Source organism: Carettochelys insculpta, chromosome 23 (genome assembly GCF_033958435.1).
Source record: "Carettochelys insculpta isolate YL-2023 chromosome 23, ASM3395843v1, whole genome shotgun sequence".
Lineage (NCBI taxonomy): Eukaryota > Metazoa > Chordata > Testudines > Carettochelyidae > Carettochelys > Carettochelys insculpta.
This window is the reverse complement of record NC_134159.1, coordinates 9,476,871-9,493,929: the sequence shown is the minus strand read 5'-3', so window position 1 is coordinate 9,493,929 and position 17,059 is coordinate 9,476,871. Positions and strand designations below refer to the sequence as shown.

The 17,059-nt window shown below is 47.0% G+C and overlaps 1 protein-coding gene across 1 annotated transcript in view; it reads left to right on the top strand.

Moving 5' to 3' along the window:
- DHRS3 (dehydrogenase/reductase 3) overlaps positions 1 to 16,530 on the top strand; it is a 51,233-nt gene extending 34,703 nt beyond the window's left edge. Inside the window, exons 2-6 of the mRNA XM_075018140.1 lie at positions 8,577 to 8,720; positions 10,599 to 10,718; positions 12,526 to 12,764; positions 14,083 to 14,208; positions 15,676 to 16,530. Of these exons, the coding sequence (XP_074874241.1) occupies positions 8,577 to 8,720; positions 10,599 to 10,718; positions 12,526 to 12,764; positions 14,083 to 14,208; positions 15,676 to 15,760 (714 nt within the window). The 3' untranslated portion in view covers positions 15,761 to 16,530. The remainder of the gene's footprint in view (positions 1 to 8,576; positions 8,721 to 10,598; positions 10,719 to 12,525; positions 12,765 to 14,082; positions 14,209 to 15,675) is intronic.
- Positions 16,531 to 17,059: the final 529 nt, after the last annotated feature.

Below are 17,059 nucleotides of genomic sequence, written 5' to 3'. Positions count from 1 at the left end.
TTGCAGCAGGTCATGCTGGGAACTCCACAGGCCACCTCTTGGTGTCCAGGATGGTGCAGCTGAAATCTGCACCCACTGATACAATGAAATGGCTGTACCTCATGCTATGGAAGACAAGCAGTCCTGTAGTGCCTTAAAGGCTCACACATTTGTGTATTAGGGAATTGGCTTTTCTAGCTAAGATCCGCCTCATCAGCTTGGAGTGGATATTAAGAATCCCTTATCTAGCCAACACAGCCCTCGACTGGACATTCCTGAGCTTTCTTGCATCCCGAGGGGTGGGGGGCATGCACATGGGTGCATGCAGGGGTCACAGGCACCCCCCCCACACACACACAGTGTCCAGCCTCTCCCCCACACTGATACCAGCACTGTGCCACCTCCAGTGAGTGTGGGGGTGGTCACGCCCCTCCCCCAGAGCAGCACTGCCCTAGAGCAGCACAAAGTACCTAGCTGACTCTGCTCTTGAGCTGTGCAGCTCCTGGGGGGGTGGGGGAGGGCAGGACTGCTGGGCAGGCGAGGGGGTGGAGCAGGGGTATGAAGAGGGCGAGGCATGAGCAGAGCAGGGGCAAGGTACAAGCGGAGCAGGGAGAGGGAGGGGCGGGCGTGAGGCCAGGGCACAGGTACCCTCTGGAGCCCCGTCGCGTGTTGCACTGCCTGGGGGGCAGGTGTCCTTAGCCCCCGAATGCTCGGAGTGGAAGATTCCTAAGAGTCCAGCTGCTGTCCGCTGAGCTGGCCACTCCCGCAGGAATGATTCTCCTCAGGCCAGATAAGGAGCCGGGTGATTTGCCAGAGAGAGGAAGATAAAGCGATAGGGCTTGTTTTGCAAACCCAACAGGAGACTCAACCCCAGAGGTCGCAGCCCTTAGCTACGTTTAAAGTTAATTACGGGGAAGCCGTATGAAGTTCCTCTGCCATCATAAATCTCCCACTATTTTGTGTGTCCACTCGCAGGAAGAATCCCTCCACCACCGCAGCCCCCAGCCACCTCCGCGATATTTTTCACACATTCCACCTGCCTTCCTGATTGCCAACCACTGGGGTCACCCAGAGGTAACAACAGGGCAGGAAGCCTCTGTGCACAGCCCTGCCACAGCAGGGATTAACCGCCTCACTGGGCCGCTGCCCTCAACAATTTTCTGGTCAGTAATTTTTTGAAAGGAGAGTGTGTCTGGTGCCATAGGGAGGAGGCAGGAATGGGTGGGGAGAGAAGCCACAGTGGCTGGCTTCTTTCCAGGATGGGAAACCATCTGTCCAATAACTTCATGAGGGAGATTACATTTTCCTTCCTTCCTCCCCTGAGCTCCCTACCCATGAATGGACGGCTGTGCAAGCATCCTGACGTGCCGTGTAAAACGGAACTGTGGCTTCGTCTCCTTCGTGCTACTGCATTTCTCTTCCTCAGGCAGGAATACCTTCCCTCATAAAGATTCCTGTCTCTCTAGCATTCAGCTGCCAACTGAGTAACCAGTTTAGGGTAAAATTCTTTCCTGCCCAAATCCTCAGAACTTCGCAGCATTCAAAGTTCAAATCTCCCTCTTTGCATTTTCTCTTTAAAATTCCCTGAGCTCTCAATGCAGAGACCGCTCAAGTTTGGGGTGCTTAATAGCTACCTGCACTCTGTTTTCAATGTGATAAAGCTGACTAAACTCTCTTAAGGCTCAGAGGGGTAACCATGTTACTCTGTATCTGCGAAAACAACAAGAAGTTCTGTGGCACCTTAAAGACTTACAGATTTTTTTGGAGCAGAAGCTTTCATGGACATCTGATGAAGTAATAAATTATTTTGTTAGTCTGTGAAGTGCTACATGACTGCTGGTTTGTTTGTTTTTTCCAAAAGAAATCTGTTAGTCTATAAGTTGCCACGGGAATTCTCATTGTTCTCTTAAGTCTTACTTTAAGCACAGTTGCTTTGAATGCCACATCTGAAGGGATGTCAGAGAGCCTCATCTTTGTTCACCTATAGACCAGCATCTGCAAAACACATGAAGGGAGTCTTCTACTGAACAGCAAGAGCCCAGGAAAAGGCTTATTTGGAGGTAGCTGGGGCATTGAAGACCAGTTGTGACTTTGAATCCTTGTGTGGCTAATCATGATGTGATATGATGCAGCATCACCAAGGTGCCCAACAGAAAACATCAAACTGCAAATGAGTGGCTTGAATTCAGAAGTGTCCAGCTCCTCTGAACAGGGTGGTGCAAAAACTCCTTGGGTTTCCTGAAACCACCAGGAAAAAGACAATAATAGGACTGAAACCATTATGCCCTAGGCGGGGTGGGGAAAAGAAATCATGACTGCAGGGGTGCATCTACACTTGCATCCCTCTTTCGAGAAAGGCATGCAAATGAGGTAAATCGAAAATACGAATGCTGTATAAATTTGCATATTTAACACCTCATTTACATATTCTGATTTTGAAAGACCTTCTTACAAAAGAAGAAAGCCAGTGTAGCCACTGTTCTTTCAAACGTAAACCCCATCTTTGAAAGAATCCTTCTTCCCTTTATTTAATGGGAAGGAGGATTCTTTTGCAGATGGGTTTACTTTTGAAAGAGCAGCATCTACACTGGCTTTCTTCTTTTGAAAGAAGCTCGTTCAAAATTAGAATTTGCAAATGAGGTGTCAAGTATGCAAATTTATACCTTATTTGCATTTTCAATTCACCTCATTTGCATGCCTCTTTCGAAAGAGGAATGCACATGTAGCCGCACCCCCCCCAGGAGTCTACTGGCCAAAATCCACCATGGTGATGGAGTTCAGACACAATGGAAGATGCTGTGGGCCCGAGGCTGCAGTATGAGCTGAATGTCTGCAGGTGCTTTGACTTGGGAAAGCCGTCTGTCTCTTCTCAGCCCCTCCAAAAACTTGGCTCTGTGAAGTGGATCAACCTCTCTCTTCTGGCCGAATGCGAGACTTGAAAGCCTCATGAGAGCCTGTTCTTGGGAGAGTTTTTGACAGGACATAGAAGTGAAGCATTTTGCCTTTTGCCCATTGGAAAGACCAAAAGAAATGAGAGTAGGAAGGTTGGTCTCGTAGCCCTTATTTTCTGGACAGTGTCGTGGCTGGTGAAAAGGAAAGGAACACAAATGGGTGAGTGGGAACTGTGGCAGGCTTACCACACCCTACCTAATACCTGCAGAACAGCCCACCTCTTGATGGAGTCATCTTGCAAGACAAGCCCACAAGCTATTTAAGCTCCCAAAGTACCCATAACAGGCTTAGAAAATGTTAGCATCGCCCACATTGCATTGTAATGGGATGACTCGCTTGTCCCCTGCTCGTGCAGTTCTTCACGCTGACTAGAGGTGAAAGTAAGCCGGCATGCACTTGTGCGGCACACGAGTAAGAAAGTGGCCAGCTGGTGGCGGGGGCGGGGGCGGGGGGGGGTGTCTTAATCCTGTCACCCTTACTCCCGCCCCCACTTTGAGGTTGGCAGCCAGTGGAGACTTGAGCATGTAGGGCCGGAAACAGGAGAGTCCCAGGCAGGTGGGACTAGCACCCAGAATCTCACGTGGTGGGCCAGGATCCCCTGGGTACTGGAGCACTCCAGCCCTCTCGCCCCCAATTGCTTAGTTTCCTTCCTGTGCCTAGCAACTGCCCTCCAGCTCCCATTTGGCTGAGAACAGGAACAGCTCAGGATGGGGTCACCAATGGGGACTGCACCTCCCATCCTGCCCTCCACCCCAGCCTTCTTCCCTGACACCTGCTCCTTACTCTTCCCCCACCTCCAGCCCCTTGCCTTGAGGCCCCCAAACACACTGCCCCGTGCCCTGACTCCTGCACCCCCCACAACCGAGCCAATCACATGCTCCAAATCTCCAGACCCCTGCCTTGACCCCTGCACCCCCACACCCCAACCCTCTGTCCTGAGGCTCCCCCTCACAATTAAATGTCTCGCAGGTACTGTCATCACAACCCCCCCCCCGAGCCCCCTGTGTTGAGCCCCTCCAAGGGGTGTGGGTTATCGTAGGACAGTACCGGTAAGAAATTTAAGTTACTTTCACCCCAGTTCCTGTCATCATTATGTGTTTGTCTGTCCCCATTTAACTCCTACACCAGGCAAGGCTGACCAGCAGAATGATGCAGGGATGGTGGAAATGGAGAGACAATTCTGTTTCCTGTTATCCATTGATTGTGTGTTGGCCCAGGCAGCTGGGGAGCATAGGTCATTTTCATGCCTGGCCTGGTTCCCCCTGTCTGGCTCACTCTCTCTTCCTCTCCTCCTTACCCCCCGACCTTTGGCTTGTTGAGTGCACCAATGGGCATGAACCTGGTAGTCCCCATGCAAATAATAGGTTAAATTGCCCTCTGCTGTAAATGCACAGTTTAACAGATTTTTTGTCCAATGCCTATGTAAGCAGCCCTCCATGCCGTAATTTGAGGCAGAGAGAATTTTATATTGTCCCTTTTATGGGTCAAAACTCCCGCCGTGGTCACACAATTCCTCCTCCCCCAGCATTTTAAAAATACATCTTCAATAGTCACTTAAAAAGTCTTGCAAAATTTCGTACCTTTTGATGTTCTCTTCTAGTCTACAGAGCAGAAATTGAAAGCGAAGCCTAGTCAAGTTATGAGTACAAGGTGACACTGAACACAGGCTAACTTCAGTTTTTTCAGGCTTGGTGGAGGTGGTAAAGCTTATCGGGACAGGGGACGCATAGACACCTGCAAGCACAGATTTGTCAAGGCTGGCTAAAAAGTTGACTTTTAAGCCGGGGGCACTGGGGCTGGCTACGGAGCATTCCACATCTCTTTCCACGTATTTATTCAGACTTTTGGCTGTAGTGAAGCATTTTAAAGTTGGAGATCGATTTCTCCTTGTACACAGCCCCCTCTGTGAGCCAAAGTTTCCAGCAAAATGGCTTCAGCCCATTGTCACGTGCTCTGAAAGATCTTGCTCACCATCCTGTCTCTAACGTTCTACTTCTTTTCTTTCTTCCTGTGTGTTGTCCTCATGCAATCTCAGTGAAATGTGAGTGCCTGCCCGTCATTGCATGTCACAGCGGGACGCTATGCAGCGTTACTTCTCCAAACTGCTTCGAAGTAGGAGTAACTAGAGGGATTTGAATTTTTGTAGCTTCTGTTTATTCCTTTGGGACAAATGTGTGTGAAAGTGTAACTCAGCAGCTTTGAAGGCATTTCAGCACCTTGTTTGATTGTGAAGCCAAGGGGAGCACAGGCAACGAACCTCCAAAGGGGCAATGGTCCGTTCAGAAGCTCCTTTACGTTTCTAGCTGGACATGCATTCCTGGGTGTAGGTGTCCACATAGAGCTATATAAAGGCACCAGTTGCTTAAATAACAACATTAGTTTTAAATTGAGCCCATTATGGAAATTGGCTGGAACCAGTGTTCCCTGTAAGCTGAGCTCTCGAGTGGCCAATCAGGAGAGAGTCAAATGCCCGCCCAGCTGATCAACAGAGCACTCACAGCCTGCAGCATGTGTTTCTACTGGTGGTGCTCATAACAAAATTTATTCTGCACATGGGTGGAAGGGGACAAGCCCCAGGGAAAGCACGTTGCTGCAGTGCCATTCTCCCAGCTCGGGGCAAGGGGCTGAAGCATGCAGAGCTGCTTCTCCCTCCATACCAGGGGTGGTCTTGCATTAAGGACACCCAGACTATGGAGGCTCAGGTGAAATCACCGTAGGAAGGGTAATGGCCAAAAATCTGACTCACACACTTGTGCAAGGTCTGTATTTCAGAAGGTGTTTACTGGCATGAACAAATTGCTTGTAAATGACCCCATTATTAAGGCTAAAAGCCTTCCCTGTTGTGAGCCCAATTTTCCATTCTCCTATGCAAAATAACCGGCTTAGGAAAAGCATTTGGCCTGGAAAATTTCTTCTTTCTGCCTTGTTTTTAATCCTGGTTATGCCATGGTGCTTTAACTATGTTGGACCCTTAATCCTGAAGAGCAATTTATATTAACAGTGTTACCTTCGCTGGGGATTTCTGTGTGGTGACAAGTGTACCTGTGACCATAAACGACCATTTCCTCCTCTTTTTCCTACTTTTCCTGCTGGCTCATGGGGCGGTCTGTGCCATTTAAGTCCGTAGGGAAATATGCTGCCCTGTAATTTTCGTTTTCTAAAATGACACATCGCCGGTAGCTTGGGGTGATATGTAGGTGGAGAAGTTTATTTGTAACTGTTAAAGAGTGGAGGAGGTGGCCTGGTTCATAGAATTTAGGCAAATAGGAATACTTCCCATAGTTTTGCAAAAAGAGGAAATTTAGGGTGTGTTTCCAGGGGCCGGGGGGGGCAGGGCGTGTCAGATCTTCCTGTCTGTCAGATCAATGCTGGACTTCTTGGTCCACTGGAAGCAGTGGAAGAACGGTGGCTCATTCAAGAGATTTGAAAACTAGGTGGTGAATTACTAGCAAATGTACACTTCACACAAACTGAATGGGAAAAAATTGTCTAGGAAGGAGTACTGCAGAAAGGGATCTAGGGGTCATAGTGGACCACAAGCTGAATATCATCCAAGGGTGAGACACCATTGCAAAGAAAGGCAAACCTGATGCTGGTATGCATTAACAGGAGTGTTGTAAGCAAGACATGAGAAGTCATTAGGCCTCAGCTGGAGTATTGTGTCCAGTTCTGGGCACCACATTTCAAGAAAGATGTGGAGAAATTGGAGAAGGTCTAGAGAAGAGCAACAAGAATGATTAAAGGTCTAGAGAACGTGAGCTATGAGGGAAGACTGAAAGAACTGGCCTTGTTTAGTTTAGACAAGAGAAGACTGAGGAGGAATATCTTAGTGGTTTTCAAGGACCTAAAAGAGTGTTACAAGTGTGTCACCCAAGGGTGCAAGAGTCACTGGGCCCTGCACCCCCACCTGCATTCAGACTCGACTCTCAGCCAGCAGGGAGAACAGAAGGTTTTAGTTGACAGGGACACAGCTAGAACAGACCAGTCAGTACAGGAATCAAAAGCTGTCAGTACCATCATCTTGGGGAGAGGCTCAGAGCCAATGACCCTGACCTCCTCTCTTCCCAGCACCACCCAAGACTGACCCCCGAGTCTGGCCACTGGCCTCAGACCCCTCCTCTGCTCTTTGTTCTCCTTCCCAGCAAAAGAGGGTTACCTGGCCACGCCCCGCCCTTATGGTGCTCAGTCTATGAAAGGTTTTGGCCTCAGCCCACATGCTGTGACTAGGGCAGCCTTCCTCAGAAAGAGTCACATCTGAAACTCCCACCTGCAACACCACCTAGGTACTTGTGCAGAGCCCTGGAAACTGAGGCATGCACACACAGGTTCACTATCGGACAACAGAACTCACATGCACCATAACAAAGTGATTACAATACCTATGTTGTTGCCGGTTGCCATTAAGAATTGTTACAGTTTCCCTTGTTACAGGAAGCTTTCTGTTCTGTGTGTTGCTCTCAGCTTGTTGCTCTCAGTGCTGAATGTCTTTTAATTGCAAAATAAATAAAGGCAACAATAGAGGTTTCTAACTGAAAAAGCCCTTGTCGATGTATGTTTAGTGGACGACCCATAATTCCAAACACATGTAAGTGCCGTCCCAGTACAGTAACCTGAGACAAAGGTGGTTTAGGAATACTAGGGTTTGAGCCGGCAGCCTGACAGACAGAAATTCTATCGAACTCACAAAGTGGTGAGTGTCTTTGTTCTTGTGGCTTTAAGTGAAAACCACAGCATTGTTTGATAATGACCTTCTCGTGTAATTTCCTCGTCTTTGGTATGGTATTGGCTTCTCTGCCTTCATTTTCTTGAATGGAGAATTCACCTAGAACAGTGAATTTCAAACATTTTAGGCTGTGTACCTCTTAACAAATAATGTAGTCTGCCATGTTCCCCCATCTGAGATAGAGTCATAATGTACCTATGATTAGATTGGCAAGTCTTACTAAATAAAATGTGTTGTCAGCTAGTATAAGATTTTTCTCGCATGTCCCCTGACAGGTGCTTGTGTATCCTAGTTTGAAAACCACTGACCTAAAAATCACAGCTTATAAACTATCTTCATTCTAAACCGTTTCTTTTCACATCTTGACTAAACTGTATTTTACCTTACTAGGGAGCAGATGCTATAACAAAGTATAGTAGCCAATGTATGACAAGCAGTCATATACAGGGTCTGTGTTTTTAGGATTAAACCTAACCTACTTCCTTGAGTTCCACTCTGTGTCTGCATGACAAAATTAGGATTAGAGCTAAGGAATCATGTTTGAGTTCATTGTTTGTTTTAATTGCCCATGTGCCTGGCTTATTTAATAATTGCATTATGCCCCTGGCCAATCATTCCTCCCAGAGCTCAGATGTTCAGTCCTGGCTGTTATACAGCTGCTAGCTTTCACCTTGACCTTGTACATCACAATGGAATCACTTCACTCTGGCCACCACCTGACCGCCATGGTTCCCTAGACCATGTGTTATATAAATATCTTTGTTTAAAAATCAGTGTGGCCCTAAATGAAACAATGTGACAGGCCTGGCACTGTGAATGCAATTAAGGATCCATGTCAAATGGTTGCAGTGAGAAACAGGTTTTAATTACTGTAGATTCATAACAGGAGCTGTTTTACTTTAGCAAATGTTTCTTGCTGCAGATCATCCTGTGGGGTCGAACAGAGAAGTGCCTTAAGGAGACCACAGAAGAAATCCGAATGATGGGAACAGAGTGCCATTACTTTATTTGTGATGTGGGAAATCGAGAGGAAGTCTATCAGCAGGCCAAAGCTGTCCGTGAAAAGGTTGGTCTTGTGGTGGAACCAGTAAGGGGCAGAGCTTAGACAATCCCCTGATCAAGAGGAAGCAGAAAAAGTTCTCTGGCCAATTAGGAAAGAAGGGAAGCTATGCATTCTGCAGCTGGCTGTGCCTCAAGGATCTGGCCCTTTCTGTTTCTTGCTCATATGGTAGTAGAATATAGAACGTGAAGCTCCAATGCCTTGTAACCTGGCTTTGACATTTATATCTGGACAAAGCAGTAATGAAGTGTTACCAAATCAGAATTCAACCCACCAACCCTGGGTATGTCTACACTGCAGAGTTCTTCCAGAATATCTTATTCCAGAGTTATTATTCCAAAATAAGCTCTTCCGGAATAACACATCCACACTACAGGGAAGCCCCAAAATAAGCAAAACTTTTTCCAAAATAGTGTTTCTGCACAAAACAGAGCCTATTTCAGACTAGAGGCCCTGCAAGCACTGCTTGCAGGGACTCTAATCCTAAATACTGTGTCTACATAGCAGCTGTATTTCAAAATAAGCTATTCTGGAATTGCTTATTTCGAAATAACCCCTATTCCCTGTCTATGCAGCCCCTGTTTCGAGATACCTATTTTGCAATAGGTGCTATTCCTCGTGGAATGAGATTTACCAATGTCCAAATCAGCCAACTGCTATTTCAAAATTATTTGAAATTACTTTGAAATTTCCGCTGTATTGTGTGCACACTCGCAAAGTTACTTTGAAATAGCAGCCATTATTTTTAAATAACTTTGTTGTGTAGACATTATGCTGGGTGTCCATTTGACATTAATATCATATAACAGAAATATTTGCACAAATTTTAAAGGCAGCAGAGAATCACTCCTGGTAGATGATGTGCTGGATCCTGACATTATATCAAGTAGCTGAGTGTGGAAGAAGCAGGGACAAATTACTGCAGAAGAACAAATATCCGATCATGGAACCAGTCTCTCTTCTCTAGGTGATATTATAGGACTGCGACTGAATTATGAAATGCAAGTTATAATAATGTATAAGAGAATCCTAACTGTAGTCCAGCAAAGGCAAGTGGCTGTTGATTTGGGGTAACTTCTTTTAATTATACATCTATCACTCGTCATTCTCACATTCGTGGCCATCTCCCCAGCTGCCATTTTCTCCTTTTGAGCATCTCTTAGTCAGCATAAATGTTTTCAGAACTTTCAGAACTTTGTTTCAGAACTGCACTGAGTTTCGTGATTAACCTCATTTTTTTCAGGAAGAAGGGTGCTTTCAAAAGCAGGGCTTCCTTTCAAAGGAACCCTATTTACATGGCTGTTTTGCATTTCAAAAGCAGCTCTTCCAGAATGGTGAGTGGCTGTTATGCAAATGAGGCGCTGAATATGCAAATTAGTGCCTCATTTGTATTTTGATCCCCTTTCAAAAAGGATGGGCCTTCTGGAATAGCTTATTTTGAAATATTGGTGCTATGTAGACATAGCCAGAAAGTTCACAAACCAAGGGCACCATTGTGGGAGGGGTAGCCCTGTGTATCAGAATGCTGCTTGCTCTTCTTTCTGTTCCTCTGACTATCAGGGAGAAAGGGGAAAATACACAGACTGCAAATTACTCCTCTGCCCCCTTCCCTCCCCTCCCCAGCCAGGAGTGAGAGACATGCACACACATCATGTACTTTCCCCTCGCTCCCTGGCATCAAGGCAATGGGAAGAAGAGCAAGCAGCATCCTGGTACATGCAGCTGCTGCCCACTCCCAGCCCCCCAGTAGGGCACCCTAGTTACAAACACTCTTATGCCAGGAACTCAGAAGAAGCCGGGAATTCACACTTCAGTACAAGGACTAAGTGACAGCTGTACTTGTGAAAGGAGTAACCACTCAGCTGCCCCTTTCTCTTTCTGCAGGTGGGTGACATCACCATCCTAGTGAACAACGCTGCTGTCGTTCATGGTAAGAGCTTGATGGACAGCGATGACGATGCTCTGCTCAAATCACAACATATAAATACCCTGGGACAGTTCTGGGTAAGATAAGCTCCTGTATCCAGCATATTCTGACTTGGAAATGAGAGTGACAAACTACAGCCAGTAAACACTTGGCTGCTGTTAGGCTTTTCTAAACAATGCTTGGTAAGATCAGCCTGACATGAAAAGCAGCCAGGAAAAATAATGTGAAAGGCAAAGGCCAGAGGAGAGGAGTCTGAGGAAAATATTGAGTTTGACAGATTCCCTCAAATTGATTTCAGTTACTTCTTCTAAAATATCATATTAAAGTCTTCCAGTAATTATAAAGTCTCTGATGCTCTTTTAAACCCAGCCTGTGACTTACAAGAAAACCTCTGATTTCCTCTGAGAAATCCCAGGCACACAGAGGAGAGTTTTTCTGCTTGGCGCACATCTGGAACATGAGAGAAACACGGCCAGATGCCTGACTGCTCTATTCAAGGAAGAGCGTTTGCATGAAATTGTTCAGTTTCCAATTAGCTTAATTAAAAATAATTTATTTGTCCTGTTCCTCTCACTGCTGAAGTCTGTATCCTAAATAATGTGAGCCTGAGGCTGTGTGAGGAATGATCTTTACGGCCTTGTATTTTGTGCCCAGCTTAGTGTGGTAATAGCAAAGGTTTGGTGTTGTTCACATGAAAGCACATTGAAGGAGGTATTTTGGAGACACTCACAGAGCGGCCAGTGTTCCTTCATTACGAACCTGAGCTTGAATCATGAAGGGTGAATGTAGCTGCTCTGCATGGCTGCATCTTCACTACATTCCCCTTTTGGAAGGGGAATGCAAATGTGGCTAATCAGAAATGCAAATGAGGTGCTGGTTTACATATGGTATGCCTCATTTGCATAATAGCAACCACTTACTGTTCCAGAAGTGCTCTTTTCAGGGAAAAAAACAAGGAGTGTAGACAGGGTTCATTTGAGAGGAAACCCTGCTTTTGAAAGCACCCTTCTTCCTCATATCTTTCAGGAAGAAAGGTTCTTTTGAGAACTGATTTGTTTTTTTTTTCTGAAAACAGCACTTCCAGAACAGTGAGTGGCTGTCATTATGCAAATGAAGCATGTGATGCATAAATGTAAATCAGCACCTCATTTGCATTTCCAATCAGCCGCATTTGCATTTCCCTTCCAAAAAAGAACTGTAGTGTAGATGCAGCCTATGATTTACGTTTGACTTAAACCCTTGTACTCTGGGTGGTGCATACAGGTCTCCTCCACTTCACTCTGTGTCAGGATAGAACTTTTAGTTGACCCCAGGAGTACCCCAAGTGTTGTCCTTCAATCTCAGTAGATCTTCTCCACGTTGTCTGAGGTCTTCCCTCTTTTCTGTTTATTTCTTTTTGTGGGTTCCATTTGAGAGTTTGACGGGCTATGCTGGATGATGGTTTTCTGAGAGTGGGGCCGAGCCATCCCCACTTTTTGCTCTTGATTTAAATGTCAAGTGGTTCTTGTCCTGCTGTGTTCCAAAGCTCCTCATTTGTGACCGAGTCTTACCATTTGGTGTGAAGGATGCACTTCAGGCATATGCTTGCGTGTGTCTGTAGCTTGTGATTGGAAGACTTTTTAATACGCCAGGTTTTTGCATCCATACAAGAGCACATTCTTCACGTTTGTGTTGAAGAGCCGCAGTTTCATCTTAGCAGATGTTACTTGTGAACTCCATATGGGGCAAAGAGTCTTGAATGCAGCTGTTGCTTTCCCTGTTCTGGCACTGATATCCTTGTCTGTTCCTCTGTCTCTGCCCATAATTGTGTCACTTAGGCTTTTCTCAGTGGCTGTAATTCCTGCTGTATCTCTACCTAATGAAAGATATTTTTTCTGTCTACAGACCACCAAGGCCTTCCTTCCACGAATGCTGGAGCTACAGAATGGGCACATTGTTTGCTTGAACTCTGTCTTGGCCTTGTCAGCCATCCCTGGTGCTATTGACTACTGCACCTCCAAAGCCTCTTCCTTTGCCTTTATGGAGAGCCTGACCTTGGGATTGCTGGACTGCCCTGGTGTGAATGCTACAACAGTCCTGCCATTCCACACCAGCACAGAGATGTTTCAGGGCATGAGAATAAGGTCAGTCCAGGAGAGACCAGGTAAAGCACCTCATTGAAATTAATCAGCAGAACCTGTTCCTTAAATGGGGTTTTTAAAAGAGAATTTGATATTTGACCTGACTGTGATCACTTTAGACCTCCTGAAACCATCAGACTTGTTCTTCTGATTTGCTGGCATAAACCCAACATGTACTGTTCAACCTGCATTATCTAGGGGAGGGTATCTCCCAGGCAGTGTTTCTAGAGAAAATTAGAAGCAACTTCTCCCAGGGAGCCAGCTATGGACATCAGCGCAGAGGACCCAAGCTGATGGTTGAGGTTGTTTAAAGGAAATAACAATCCTACAAACTACTTGGGAATCCACAATACAAGTTCTTAGTTCCTGCTTTATTCCTATTGAAGGACTTGATCCTCCCCCACTGAAATGAATGAGAAAAAGTTCCACCAAATGCAATGAGAAAAGCACTAGAGTCTTGCCTGCTCCTACAAAAGTTAACCATATTCACGGAGCTAATGACTAGCCAAATTAGCCCTTTACCAGTGGGGGATCTTCATCCCTTGAGAAGTGCTGGTAGCACAGTTCGTACCCGTCGGCCTTGGCGAATGGTGCACTGTGACGTCACCCTTGGCACCTGGAAATCCGTGTTCCTGGTATTAAGAGGAATGAGAAGAATCTGCTTTTTGTCCTTCCCTGCTAAAAACTTAATCCAACAAAAGGCAGGAGCAGAGACATCCCTAGGGATGCTCAAGGCCTGTGGCAGCCCTGCTAACTGCAGGACCTACTTGCCCCTCCTCTGCGCCACCCCGTCTCCTTGAGAAAGGACCCCCTGGCAATAGAAGCTAGGTGTGGCACAGTGCTGGGGGCTGGGAGGGGCTGGCAGTGGGACAGAGTGGAGTAGGCTGCCAGGCCGTTCTGGCTCCCACTGCTATGATGAGTGCAGGAAGGGGACAACCCCTCTTGCTGCCCTGCGCCAGGTCCCCCAATTATCTCCCTGGCTGCCCTGGGAGCCATATGGCAAATGAGGCATCCACCGCAGGGCCCCCCAAAATGTGCGACCTGGGGCAGCTGCCTGGAACTCTCCTATGGATGGGACAGCTCGTGCAGGAGAGAGGAAGAAGAGGGGAGCCCCTGCTATGTCCTCTTTAAAGATGCAACATGTGCTGCCCTCAGCCGTGGTGTCGCCTCAGCTTTGCTAGTTGGTGTAGCAAGTGATAAGACTCCCCCTTGCCAGTTGTGTCGAGTGATTGAAAGTCAGCAGCAGCTCAGAGCACCCGAGGACTTGGCTTATGCTGCACCCTAGTTGGGTAATCGTTTCCTTCTTCACTGCTTCGCACAGGTTCCCCAAACTTTTCCCCCCACTGAAGCCGGAGACCGTGGCCAGGAGAACAGTAGAAGCTGTTCAGCTGAACCAAGCCTTCCTCCTCCTTCCATGGACAATGCATGTACTTGTCATCTTGAAAAGGTAAATAGTGCGCTTGTCTGGGGCTGCCTGACCCACTCCTCTTGCTCTTTGGGCAGGGGCGGCAGGCATGCTCATGAGTGATGTGTGAAGCTGAATTGCAGTTTGGCAGTCGCACAACACAATGGTTACTCAGTGGTGACTGGTGACAGGGCTTTTAGGAGGACACTGACCATAGACCTCTACCCCACCATCTCCCCATTCACGCCCCACCCCTCCCACATCTGCTCCGACCATGCCCCGCCCCGATCTGCCCATGGGACCCATCACAACTAAATGCCACGTCCCAGTTTTTAGATAGGAAACCAAAAACATGAGATAACTTTGAATACCAAATGAACTGGAGGAAATCTTGATCAGTTCCTGGACACTTTACATCCCAAAAAAGGGACATATTCATTTCTTATGAACTATTCACTTAGCACAGTAGACAATAGGAAAGGAGCCCTTCATTTGGGATCGTATGATTGGAAAGGTAAAGACTCAAGAAGCAGATAGCTAGCAAGATAAATATGTATACTGAGTCTCAATATAAATCCTCGGGATTATAATACTGAACAGAATCTTGCAATTCAAGAGGCGTAGCATAGCAGGGGATATGGAGGGCAGAGGGGATGACGCAGAACCCCGGGGGTGTAGCATAGGCTGGGGATTAGGCAGGTGGAGAGGGTGATGCAGCATCCCCACCCCCCACACACACATATACACAGATTTTGTGCCCTGCATCAGGGTTCCAGTCACCAGTCCACACCTGGAGTCCTGGCCTCCAGCTCCCAGGGGATCCCAGCCCCTGGGCTCACAGCCTCTGGGGGTCTCAACTGCCAGCCCCGCACAGTTTGCTGTCAGTCCTTGGGCCCCAACTACTGGAGGAGTTCCACTGCTGCACAAGGTCCTGGTGGTTCCATCATAGGCCCCGGGGCCCCAACCATCTACCCTCACCTGGGCTCCGCAGTTGATCCCAGCTGTGACCCCCGCCAGGGGCAGTGAGGGGCAAGGATGGAATAAGGCAGCTCAGCACCCCCTTCCCCCGCATTTTGTTCCAGAGCTCCTGAGAAGTAGGTCGATGCCTCCTTGCACGGTTCTAACGGAGCCTGTTTAGAGTGTTCTCTGTCAGTAGGAAGAGATTCTGCATCACTTCCTCCTTTAGGACAAATCCCGCCAACTTCTGATGACTTCAGATCCATTGAAATGGGGGGAATCACAGCAGCTGGGAAGCTGACTGAAAGATTACTGTCTCACGCCACTTAGCCACCCCATCTTTCAGTGTGTCGGTGTTTCACAGAATCCTAGGGCTGGAAGAGATCTCAGGAGGTCATCGAGTCCCGCTCCCAAAACGTACCTGGAGATACTGGGGATTGAATCCAGGGCCTCATACATGCAAAGCAAAGATGTGCTTGCACATGTTCTCATTAGAACAGATGAAAGGGTGGCACGGTGTGTTTATTTTCTTCCCTTTTGCTGCCTCCACAGTATTCTCCCTCAGTCAGCACTTGAAGAAATCCACAAGTTTTCTGGAAGCTACACTTGCATGAACACGTTTAAAGGGCGAACATAGACTTGGTCCGATGTAGACTCATTCTAAAGCGAAGCCAACACAAGCAGCAAGATCCTGACAAGATTGTGAATCGACAGTCCTGGCTTTCAGCCTGCCCTGCTTGCATGACTTGCAACACATTTCTTGCCGGTCGTGTCCATAGCAACACGACCTTTGCACAGGACCGCAAGGCTTGACCAGACTTTTGGGAGGAACAACAAAAAAAACGTGGAGATGTGTGTACAATGTTTAATTCTTTAGAGTCTGATTGTTAAATCTGCTCATAGTTTTAATTGTTGTTTTAGGCTGGGGGCAGCAGCGCTCCCCACTCTGCTCACAGAAACGGGAAGAGCAACTAGTGTTAATTTCAGTTCAGCTTTTGGAATGAGGATGTTTAAAATGGCTTTGCAGGGTTACTAACTAAGGTCATTTATTGGGACCCCACTTATTTCTTTTCATCGCTGCATTGGGCGGCCGTGCTTTATAGCCATAGAAGCAGATGGTTCCTCTATGCCCTTCTGCATCTCAAGAAAGAAGCAAGCAGCTGATTCTTTCAAGGGCCTCTCAAGAAACCTCTGTGTGCAAGGACAGTGCTAGCCACAGCACATTTTGCCTGCTGCCTGTCCAAAGGCTGGAGTGGGTGTCTCAGCCAGACGAGGGAAGGGATGTATTTCACGAGATGAACCATCTGAATAGTGGAAAATCCCATCGGTCACTGAAATCACATATGGAAAGTAATTGTCTTTCTGAATATTTTTGTTCATTTATGGTGAAATATAATTTCCTCTTAGCAATAAGCGTAGATTTCCATTCTTTTGGCCAGTATTGGCTTAGAAATGAACTGACCTTACGGCCTCCCTTGGCACACTGTTATTCCTGCAAGCAGTCCTTCCACCAGGGACTTCCATTGACTAACCCACACAGTCAAGTATATGTACTATGTTTCAAAATGCAGAAGGGCTGTAAGGAATGGACAAACTGGAGCAATGATCTGAGATAAACAGGACGAAGTTTAATAAGGACAAATGCAAAGTGCGCCACCTAGGAAGGCACAATCAATTTCACACATACAGAATGGGAAGCGACTGTCTAGCAAGGAGTACTGCAGAAAGGGATGTAGGGGTCATAGTGTATTTCATAGTGTGAAATTGCTGCAAAAAAGCAAACATGATTCTGGGATACACTAACAGGAATGTGGTGAGCAAGACATAGGAAGTCATCCTTCCGCTCTACTCTGTGCTGATGAGGCCTCAACTGGAGTACTGTGTCCAGTTCTGGGCCCCACATTTTAAGAAAGATGTGGAGAAATTGGAGACGGTC